Source organism: Pteropus alecto, unplaced genomic scaffold (assembly GCF_000325575.1).
Source record: "Pteropus alecto unplaced genomic scaffold, ASM32557v1 scaffold11, whole genome shotgun sequence".
NCBI lineage: Eukaryota > Metazoa > Chordata > Mammalia > Chiroptera > Pteropodidae > Pteropus > Pteropus alecto.
The window spans coordinates 8,813,430-8,825,768 of record NW_006431956.1 but is presented as its reverse complement, the minus strand read 5'-3'; the positions used below and the strand labels follow the sequence as shown (position 1 = coordinate 8,825,768).

Below are 12,339 nucleotides of genomic sequence, written 5' to 3'. Positions count from 1 at the left end.
CTATGTTTTAGCAAGGCTTTTTAGTAATACTTTAGTCATAAACTCTTCATGATGTCATGCTTGAACATAAGCTTGATATATTGCAAGTTTTATGCTTTTGAATAAGTTTGAAGTGAACTCACATTATCTTTTATACTGATTTTAACTCATTATTAATAAAATATACCCATGGTATAAATCCTATCAGAGACAAATGAATGTCTGTATTTGAGAAATCATATTTACTGAATATATTTTATCATTTTAAGAAAACAGTTTAATGAAATTGATCATAAATCGTAAACATTTTAATGATCTACTTGTTAACTTTGTAAAATTGACTTCATTAGTCGATCAGGTTTTTTTGTGTGTATTTCCCTATATTTCTTTTATGTTATATTGTCATTTATTGCTTATGTTCTTACGATTTAATTTTTAAGGGATCAAAAATGACAGATACACTGTAAGCGTCCTGATCTTTTTCCACATTAAGGTTTTGTTCATTCTCAAAGTTTACATTGCCGTTGATGAGCCAATGATACAGTTTGTGGCACAGAGACATTTTGCTCTGTGCATTTTGCCATCATGTGTCACAGCAAACTATATATACATCGTTTTTAAACTGTCACAATATAGATGATCTTATCTTAACAAATCTAGCTGCATTCCACTTTATCAGTTTTCTTGGATGTTTTCTTACAGATTGAGAATATCTACAAATCCCTTACCAGTTTATCACAAGAAGAAAAGATAAAAAAATTGTTAATGCTTAAACTTCGATATTTCACTCCTAAAGAAATAGCAAATCTCCATGGATTTCCTCCAGAGTTTGGTATGTGGGATACATGCAGACCTCAGCTTTCATTTATTAAATGTCCCAAAATTCATTAGGGACTCATATGTGTATTTTATGAAGAAACCCTTGGTCAGACAGATGATGTAAGAAACCTTTTGCCTTTCCCAATTGTGCAATATTTGACATTTCCCACTTTTGTTTATAACCTGCCTCAATCCATTCCTGTCAGACTCAATTCTCCCTCTCCCTCTACTCCAGTAATGGTCCAGAGTGACCTCAGGAACAGGGGACCAAATCCGCAGTTCCTCACCAATCCCTGCATTAGTAGCATCTCTTTCTCCAGTGTATTTTCTTGCTTCCAGAGGACCTCGTCTGATAACCTAACACTACATCATGTGAAAGTATGCCGTGGATTGTCTTTCACTTATGTAGACTGAGGAATTTAATTATTATTTTTGTGAGAGGGGTTTATCCTCTTCGAAGTATCCATTGTACGCCTTTGTCGTTCCTTACAGTGTTTAAGTGGAGAAAAGAAAAGGTGGAGAAGTGGTCTAGGAAGGAGCTTTCCTAGTGGAAAGAAAGGGTGCCTCAGGGGCATAGATGCCAGAACTGACAAAAGATTAGGGGACCTGAGGTAGGGAATCTCAAGAACAAAAATGAAGATACCATGGTAGAGTAAGAAAGACAAAGCGCTAACTCTGCAGTCCCGGAATCCAAGGATCATTGCTATTAGGAGATGGGACATGTTGGCTCTGCTTCTTAGAGCAGCCTACCCCCTTCCTCACCCCACTTCCTTGGCGCCTGTGGTTTCCCCGTATGGATGCCATGAGTGTCTTAGGCTGGAATAGGTATGTTTCCCGTAACTGGCTCATGGGAACGGGAAAGACAGACCTTCTTAACGTGCTTTCAAGGGCTACACGAGGGAAAAATGTGTTTTTGATAACTCTGGAGTATGAATGCAGAAAAGCCAAACTTCACTACATCTAGTATTGTTGTAATAGTAATACAGCACTATTCTTGAAGCATGTAATGTGCTAAATAGATCATGTTTTAAATTCTAAATAACAGATTTACAGGTGAAGTTTTAGATTACAACATATCCTTTTGTATGTTAGGAATACAACTGCCAATATAATTTGACTACCCTCTTGGTAATTGATTCTCTGAGCGTAGTCACAGCAACCAGATTTATTTTGTACTCTGCCTTTTTCTTGATGATCTCATTCAGTCACAAATATCCTGGGGAGTGTTATTTAAGAAAAACACAGACTTTCCTTGTCTTATGTCACACAGTGAGTGAGAACATAATAAAACAAAGAGCTGGGAGTTAAACTCAAGAATTTAGCCCCCAGTCTGCTTTCCTGATTAGTTTTTCTTCTTTTTTAGAATGAACAATCAAAGGTACTTTCCATAGTACTAAAGAGAAAAAAAGAGATTTACTCTCTAATAGCAACTAATTCCTCAGTTTTATCCAAGTGCTTGTTTTTCAAGTAGTAGTCAGCACTTCGTAATACTGAAACTTAGTATGGACCCCAGAGTCAGACTGACTTGAGTTCGAATCCTAGCTCTACCCTGACCACTATCTGCCTTAAGTTTATGCATTTGTAAAATGGGGATAATTGCAGCACCAAAGTCATAGGGTTGTTGTGACAGTTATGTAAGTATACGTAAAATGTTTATAAAATATCTGACATATAAAAAGTGTCAGTTTTTTTTTTCTTAAATCATAAGTGTTTATTTGCTTCTCTCACCTTTACTTCATAATTATTTTTCTTATTATTTAGCATTTGCAGTTGGGTAAAATAGGACTTTCAAAGCTCTCTGAAAATATATGCATACTACATACAAGAAAACTTTTTTCGTTGCTTGACCTTCTTTTAAAATATGTGATATATTTGTATAGTCAGGCCTGCCCTAGCGTCGCCACTGAGCAGCACTCTGCCAGAACTGTCCTTCACATATGCTTTTGACATTGTCGACTCTGGGCATTGTTTGAGCTGCCTGTGCACTGGCCATGATGGATTTGCATTGATTTTTTCCTTTCATTTTGCCCTGGTTCCCTTTGTGACTAGTTGCATGCATTTGTGAGACTGCAGGCTTTGGAAGGGAGGACTACTAACCTGCACTTAATGAAAAAGCTGCTATCTTGATTTCATTAATTCTATGTTTCTTTGTTTTTGAGGATTATTATTTTTTTAAATGTACCTAAGTTTTTAAAAAGTCACCTTTGAAAAAATTATGTAATTTTTTTCCATAAGCTAGTTTAGAGTCTAATATCTATCTATATATAAAATATACGCACACATATATAATTTTTACAGATCTGCTTTGTTTTCAAACCTTTCTTCTTCTGTGATCTATTGTTAATATTGCGAAAGCTCATTCCTGCAATATTCTAAAAATCTGTAGATATATTTGTACCTCTGGCACTTTGAATTTATTTTTGAGAACTAATAAGCTTGCCTGAGACATATTATCTTTATAATAGCAGTTTTATGATCATACTCAATTGCAAATTTAGTTTTATTATGGTAATTACTGTTATTATAGTAAGTATAAATCAAGTGTTGATGAGACGACTTTATCATAAGCAACTCTACCTTCTGATCCTCAGAAGTATATGAAATTTTGTAATTCTTAATGCTCTTCAATTATTTCCTTTATTTTATTATCTAATTTGTTTTTCCTTTATTTAATTGCTATGCCAAAGGATACTGAATGTGAACTTCTAACATTGTAACTAACATTATGATGTACATTCTTAGGCATAGACAATCTTTTATATTGGTCCTTACAAGACTTTGTTCAGGCAAATGTAGGCCATTTTGTTTTGATAGAGAATGTAGCAAATAGAAGTCCACTGTGAGAAAGTCAGTTTGTAAAATCAGAATATTAAAAACGACTGTGAGGAACTTGTATCCAGAATATATAAAGAACTCTTACAACTCAACAATAAAAAGAAAAATAATCCAATTTAAAAATGGGCAAAAGACTTGAATAGACATTTCTCTAAATAAGATAGACAAATGGCCAATGAGCACATGAAAAGATGTTCAGCCTCATTAGTTATGAGGGAAATGTAAATTAAAACCACAGTAGATACCATTTCACAAAAAGATAATAACAGTGTTGACAAAGCTATAGAGAAATCGGATTCCTTTATACTGCTGGTGAGAATATCAGATGGTACAGATGCTTTGGAAACCAGTTTGGCATTTCCTTGACTGTTAGACGTAGAGTTCCTGTATGAACCAGTAATTTCATCCCTAGTTGTGTATTCAAGAGAATCGAAAGCAAATGTCCATGCAGAAACTGATGATAATGTTCAGAACAGCATTGTTCATAATAATCAAAAAGTAGAAACAACCCAAACTTCTATCTGTGGATGAATGGATCAATAAAATGTGGTATATCCATACAGTAGAATATTCTTTGGCCATTAGAGGAATGAATTATTGGTACTTGCTATAACAAATGAGCCTTGAAAACATGCTAAGTGAAAGAACCCAGAAACAAAAGCAGCATATTATGTGGTTACATTTATATGAAATATTCACGATTGGCAAATCCATAGAAACAGAAAGTAGATTACTGGGTGAGGGACAGGGAGGGGAAATAGGGAGTGACTGTTAATGGGTACTAGCTTTTTTTTATTGAGGTATAATTGACATATAATATTGTGTTGGTTTCAGGTGTGTAACATAATATATTGTAAAATGATCGCCACAATAAGTCTAGTTAACATCTGTCACCGTACATTACAAAAATTTTTTTTTTCTTGTGATGAGGACTTTCAAGATCTACTCTCTTAGCAACTTTCAAATATGGAATACAGTATTACTAGCCTTAGTCACCATAGTGTTCATTACATCTCCGTGACTTATTTATTTTATAGCTAGAATTTTGTACCTTTGGATCCCCTTCACCCGTTTTGCCTCTCCCCACCAATCTGTTCTCTATATCTATGAGCTTATTCTCTTTTTTTGTTTGCTTGCTTTGTTTTTTTTTTTAGATTCCACATATAGGTAAGATCGTATGGAGTTTGTCTTTGTCTGATTTAATTCATTTAGCATCCTCATTCTCCATCCATGTTGTTGCAAATGGCAATATTCCGTTCTTTTTTATGGATGAATTGTAGTCCATTGTGTGTGCACGTGCACGTGTGTGTGTTTGCATGTGTGTGTATCTCACATTTTTTTTATCCATCTATTCATCCATCTATTCATCCATCTGTTCATCCATCTATCCATCTGTTCATCCATCGATGGATAATTAGGTGGTTGTTTCCATGTCTTGGCTACTGTAAATAATGCTATAGCAAACATGGGAGTGCATACATCTTTTCTAATTAGTGTTTTTGTTTTTACTGAATAAATACCCAGAAGTAAAATTACTGGATCATATGGTATTTTGATTTTTTTAAATTTTTGAAGAATCTTTATACTTTTTCTATAGTGGCTGAACTAATTAGCATTCTCATTAACAATAAACAGAGGTTCCCTTTTTTCATGTCCTCACCAACACTTATTTCTTGTCTGTTAATGGCCATTCTAACAGGTATGAGATAATATCTTATTGTGGCTTTGCACTTCTCTGATGGTTAGTGATGCTGAGCATCTTTTCATAAACCTGTTGGCCATCTGCATGTCTTCTTTGGGAAAATGTCTATGCAGAGCCTCTGCCAAATTTTAATTGAATTGCTTGTTTTGTTGTTGTTGCTGTTACTATTGAGTTCTTTTATATTTCGGATATTAACTCTTTATCAGATTTGCAAATATTTTCTCCCATTCGGTAGATTGCTTTTTCATTTTGTTGATGATTTCCTTTGCCATGCAGAAGCTTTTTAGTTTGATATATTTCTACTTGTTTATTTTACTTTTGTTGCCTTTCTTTTTGGAGTTGGATACAAAAAATTATCCATAAGACCTCTGTCAGTGAGCTTACCACCTATGTTTTCTTCTAGGTGTTTCATGGTTTCATGTCTTGTATTCAATTCTTTAATCCATTTTGAGTTAATGTTTGTATACGACCTAAGATAATAGTCTAGTTTCATGCTTTTGCATATGTCTGTCAGATTTTCCAACACCATTAATTGAAGAAACTGTCCTTTGTCTATTTTATATTCTTGACTCCTTTGTTATAAATTAATTGGATTTATATGCTTGGATTTATTTCTGGGCACTCTGTTATGTTCTGTTGATCAATGAGTCTATTTTTATGCTTGTACCATACCATTTTGATCACTATAGCTTTGTAATATGGTTTGAAATCAGAGAGTATGATGCCCCCATCTTTGTTCTTCTTTCTCAAGATCGTTTTTGCTATGTTTTGGGGTCTTTTGTAGTTCCTAATGACTTTTAGGATTGTATGCTCTATTTCTGTGAATATAACCATTGGAATTTTGTTAGATATTGCATTGAATCTGTAGATTGCTTTGCATAATGTGGATATTTTAACAATATGAGCACAGAATGTATTTATATTTATTTGTGTCTTCTTCAGTTTCTTTAATCAGTATCTCATAGTTTTCAGTATATAGGTCTTTCATCAACATGCTTAAATTTATTCCTAGGTATTTTATTCTTTCAATTGTACTTGTAAATGGGATTGTTTTCTTAATTTCTCTCTGATAGTTCATTATTAGTGGATAGAAACACAACAGACTTTTATATATTGATTTTGTATCTGCAACTTTACTGAATTAATTTATTAGTACTAACAGTTTTTTGGTTAAGTCATTGGGGTTTTTGTATACAGTATCATGTCATCTGCAAATAGTGATAGTTGTGCTTCTTCCTTTCCAATTCGGATACTTTTTTTTTTTTTTGCTCTAATTTCTCTAGCTAGGACTTCCAATATTATGTTGAATGAAAGTAGGAAGAGTGGGCATTCTTGTTCCTGATCTTAGAGGAAATTTTTCAGCTTTTTACCATTGAGTATAATGTTAGCTGTGGGCTAGCTTTCTTTTCGAGGTGATGATGAAAATGTTCTGAAACTAAATAGTGGAGATGTGTGCAAAACTCTGTGACTACACTAAAAACCATTGTACACTTTATAAAGGTGAGTTTTATAGTATGTGAATTCTATTTTCATAAATCTGTTATTAAAACAACTATGAAGTAATGGTAGCCACTGCTTTTCCTAAAGTGCACTAATGAACAGATTTCTGAGTTCTGTGGATAGTATATGTATACGTGTGTGTACTGCATATAATATATGTAATATATAATAATATCACATTGCGTCATGATGTATTGTTATATAATATTTTTGGCTCCAAATTCCCGTTTGTTAATTGAACTTTGTGGAGACCTTAGGGACTTATAAATGTAAATGATCATTGTTCTCTTACATCCTTTTATCTCTGCAAATTATTATTACAAATGATTGTATTATAAATTGTTCTCTCTCTTTTCTAGGATTTCCTGAGACTGTAACAATGAAACAGCGTTATCGTCTACTGGGAAATAGTCTCAACGTGCATATAGTAGCTAAGCTAATCAAAATCCTATGTGAATAATGTAAAAGTAACTCTGAAGGATGGTTACAGTGTTCCTTCACATCCAGGTGGTCATTCTGAAATTCTATTTTAAATCGATTTTGATGAAATTCAACTAAATTACTTTAATCTCTCTTTAGTAAGAAAGTTGGATTTATTACAAAATGCTAGTTTGTTTCCTTAAATTTATATTATTCCGTTTTGTAAATTCTTGTTATCCTTTAGGTGAATATATTTTCATGTGAAATTGTTAAATATATATGTAAAATATTCTCTTTATAATATGATATAAACAAATTCAGGAATATTAGAATTTAGTGTCTACATAAATATTTTATAAAGTGTCATGACAGGCATAGTATAATGAACCTGAGAAGTCGTATATTTTTATGTTAATTAAAGAAGTTGGTATATGAATTGTATCATTTTACTTTTTGTTAGATGATTATTCTGAATTCTAAAATGATGATTCTAATTCTAGCCTGTTTCAGCTATTGAATATTTCACTTAATTTCACTTCTATAAACATTCCTTTATTTTATCGAAACAAATGCTTATACTACTTTAAACCAAAGAATTGTTATTCACTTTATACAATAGTCTGCAGAAAATGTCAGAAAAAATCATTCTAAATCCTTGATTACCTCTGCTACAGAAAGCCACGGACTATATAGGTACATATTACCTTTAATTCTACCTCCATTTGAAAGGCAAAACTCATTGTCCCTTCTTCATTTGTGCATACTTCCTTTTAGTTTGCTTTTATCAGAGCTAGCTTTTGTCTTCCTTCTCAGCTTCTTGTTGTAAATTGAATTTGCCATCACGTTCTAAGGAAAGTAGCGTGGCATTAAGATTTTAGGGAGAAAACTCTGCCCTCTGACCCCATTCCTTATGACAGATCTGTGAATTTATAACTTTTAACCTTCTCTATCACCTTTTCAGTAGGCTTCTTGGAATTAGGGTTTCTAATTGGACTAAGTCTTGCATCAGAAATCCCATGGTTTTGATTTCAGTGATAAAAGCAAGTGACGTGGAGGAGAAATGAAAAGAAATAAGACAAGAAATTATATCACAAAATTTTAATTCATGTTTTCTTAAAAGACGGTCATTCGATGTGGAGAAATTGGAACCCTATGCATTGCAAACAAATGAAAAGAAACAGAATTACCTTATGATCCAGTAATTCCACTTCTGGGTATTATCCAAGACAACTGAAAGTGGAGATTTACAGATATTTGTACACCAGTTTTCATAACAGTATTATCGACAATAGCCAAAAAGTGGAAACATCCAAAGTGCCCATCAGGAGATAAATGGATATGCAAAATATGGTATATACCTAAATGGAATATTATTCAGCCATTAAGAGGAAATTCTGACATATGCCGCATCAAGAATGAACTTTGAAGCCATTATGCTCAGTGAAATAAGCCAGACACAGGACAGATTTTGTATAATTCCACTTACCCGAGGTATGTAAAAGAATCCAGTTCATAAAGACAGAAGGTAGACTAGTGATCACCAGGGTCTGGGGGGCCTTGAGGGTGGGTGTTAGTTTTTAATGGCTGCGGAGTTTCTGTTTGGTGGTGAACAAGTGCTGGAGATAGATGGTGGTGACAGTTGCACAACAGTGTGAGTGTACTTAATGCCTCTGAACTGTACACATAAAAATCACGGAAATGGCAAATTGTATGTCATGTTCATTTTACCTACATGTGCGCGCACACACACAAACATAGTTTTCCCCACCGCCATTTTTTTTCAGAAAAACTCTGATAAATATGGATATAGGGCAGCTGTAGGCCAGTGCATATATGTATCAACTATCAACATCTACATTTTGTGTAAATGTTTAAAGACATAGCTTATTACAAGTCTCATAAATTTTAGTATAAAACAATGTGAAATTACTTTGGTATATTTTACTAGGTTCTTATCGCTGCAGAAAGATTTTTACATAAAAATTTTACATAAAAATGCTCAGAGTTTCACTATGATTATGCTATAATTATAGTATCCTGTGCCCCTTAAGCAATGTTACATAAAATAAGTGTTGAGTTACAGTGCGGTAACTATAAACACATGAGAGCTCTGTGGAGACATTCATTTACAAACTAGAAGATAGAATATAGGTTTATGAAATATTTTAAATAATTGAAGTATATTCATGGGCAGATGGTGATTCTTGCCCTTAATTCGTAATTGAAAATATACAGTAGCAAGCATAAATTCACACTTTATAATTTGCCAGCGTGTCATTTAATTAGCATATACACTTGCATAGTTAATTTAGAAACTCATTTTATTGAATGCCCACTATATGTTATTTGTAATAAATATGCATAAAATTTGCCCTGGAAATTTCTGATATCTGGACTTAATATATTTATTTAGTATTTTGGAAAATATAGCCTCTCCTTTTAAAAAGAAGCGTACGTTATTAAATCAATGCCATTTCTAACAGTCAACTAATTTTTTATTCTCCTATTTGCATCACTTTTGCTCTTTTAAATGGCTTGCCAAATAACTTTAAGTTATTTATTAACTTGCCTCATATTTTTAGTAGATTTTTTGGACCCCAAAATAATGGATAAGTGATAGTCAAATGAGTTAATACAAACAAAATGAATCATATTAGAAAATGATTTGAAGAGGAGATGGGTAGTTATCATAGGAAAAAGTGCCAGCGCTTGATAATCTTTTATAAGGGGATCTCATGTAGGTTTTTATTAATTCGTTTTAGATCAATATTCCTCTCACTTTCTCAGGAAACTTACATTATTGTTCTTTCTTTTCAATATTTAAACACCATCTCAATCATTCCTAGCGTTTTCTATGTTCAAATCTCTTTTATATTAAAAACAACAATGACAACCACAAGTATAAACCTCCCTAGTTCCTATATTCCTCTTTTGTCTCTTCCCTTTCATAGCCATCCAAATCTCTTAGGTTATCTATAATTATCCCCACTTATGCATCTCTTGTCCAACTCTTCCACTGCTCCACTATATCTTTGGCCTTGGTCAAGCTACCAAAAAGAGCGTTTACTCTCATGATCGGAGATCTCTGTGTGCCTGAGGTTCTCAGTCCTTATCTTCCCTTACTTCTCAGCAATGATCAACACTCCTCTTTCTTGATATGGTTTCTTCCCTTGGCCTCCATGGCATCACACTCATATTTTTTTCTAATTAAAGCATAGTTGACATACAATATTATATTAGTTTCAAGTGCACAACATAGTGATTCAACGTTTTTGTGTCTTAATCTTTATTGGTAGGCCATAGAACCAAATGATGGGGGGAGGGTGGTGAGTCACCTGTTACTGAGGAGTCAGCTGACTCTCTATTCAGGCATCTCTGAACATTGTGTTCTGGCTATTAAATCAGACCTGTGTGGTGGGCACTGCCCCGTGCCAGCCAACTTGCTCCCTCTCTCAGGTAGAGCCTTTTAAAAGGACAAAACCAGTAGTTGAAATTGTGAAAGTTGAGGGACTACCCAGCACTTTAAAAAAATTTGAGGGTAATGAGTAGGGTTTCTTAACAAAAATCACAAACTATCTTTTGTTCTAATGTCAACCTAGTTCGGAGAAGAAGTTATTAGACTGGGGGCTTCTGAGACTAGAGAAATGAAGCTGAAAATGAGTGAAAATGGTTTAATCATAGTTATCGCAGTACAGAATAAAGAAGTAACATCTACGTCAGCCAACCTCCCGCCCATATGGCAGGTTGCAGGCTGCAGGCCAGCCGTTGTGTCTGCATCCAAACTAAAATAGCTCTGGTTGCTCTTGCTGTTTAAATTATAATTTTATAATTTAAAATCAAAATTTAGAGTCTAGTGGTTCCCAAATAAATCAAGATAACAAAATAAGGATCTAGTTTTAAGCTTATATAGACAAAGTATTTAAAGTGTGTTTTCCTGAGTTGCTTATGTTATTTGAGAAGGTTAACTTTTCATAATTTAGTCTTCAGCTTGGAGCTACAACTGTTTTAGGGCACTAGTTACAAACTGACTTACGAATAGCTTTGGACTTTGAAATTCAATGAGGGTCATATTGTCTCAGCACTTTTTTCAGAGCCTGTCATTGAACTCATTATGTACTTTTTCAAGATATCCTTTGAATCTCTCTGTCTTAGAACTCTCTTCCTCTCAAATTCTAATGTCAGAGTAAGCTACATACAACTGTCATATCCACTTCTGAACATGCATTTTTTTGATCCAACTCTAATCTAGTCTCTTCCTTCTTCATTTCTCATACTCTCCGAGATGTCTAGTTTTGCCTGTAATATTTCATGCGGGAATGTCTTTTTGCATATTTTATTAATAGGTAGTAAGAATTCTAAGCGTGTTCTTCAACTTGAGTTTACACCGGTCAACCTATCTGCACCCTTTCCCCTCTCCTGTCATTCCTCCATTTTGCCACTAAAATTTTAAAACTTCAGTTTTTTTTTTGTATTAGTCAATCTGTATTTTTTAAATTAAATTTCCATAAAACTTCAGTTTTTAAAAAATTTATTTGTCCATTTTCTCTGTCTCTTGTTTCTCTCTTTAGGACTTCTAAGAATTTCTTACACTAAGATACTCATGCTCTTCAAAATCATGCAACCGTGACCCAAAGTACATCACTGTTTGTCTTGATTTGTAAGTTTATTCATTTTACAATTTATTTGTTCAGTAAATATGAGCATGCACAGAGAACTTTTTTTGGCTTCCTACTCTCCAAGTTCTCAAATAAATTGGTTTAATATTTACCATAAGTAAATATAGGTTCTGAGTCTTATATTCAACTACGTCCAACACTTACAACTCTCCCTCAAGTACACTATACTTGATTTTCAAAGCTTCCGAAATCTTATTTTTCTTACAATACGAATCTAGATAGAAATTAATTTTCCCATAGAACTCTTTATTGTAGCCCTAGGTTCTCATTTCTTTGCTTGTGTGTACTATGGTTTCCTTGTTTACTTTAAGCATTTGCTCTATATTTTGTTTGCATCTTTGTATCTATTCATATCAGGGTAGATTCACATTATGAGTAAAAATAGAGATGTTTATTTAGCCAAGTTGG

The 12,339-nt window shown here is 33.5% G+C and overlaps 1 protein-coding gene across 15 annotated transcripts in view; it reads left to right on the top strand.

Moving 5' to 3' along the window:
• The window catches only part of TRDMT1 (tRNA aspartic acid methyltransferase 1), an 80,517-nt gene that overhangs the window by 61,510 nt on the left and 6,668 nt on the right, over positions 1–12,339 (top strand). For 12 of the 15 annotated variants that reach the window (XM_015585636.2, XM_015585635.2, XM_025043442.1 and 9 more), the window contains 2 exons: positions 682–811; positions 7,195–7,696. In XM_015585636.2, coding sequence (XP_015441122.1) covers positions 682–811; positions 7,195–7,295 — 231 coding nt within the window. In that variant the 3' untranslated portion in view covers positions 7,296–7,696. Of the gene's footprint in view, positions 1–681; positions 812–7,194; positions 7,697–8,375; positions 9,639–12,339 lie in introns of those variants that run through there. The other 3 variants (XM_025043440.1, XM_025043439.1, XM_006906987.3) reach the window with 2 other exon arrangements.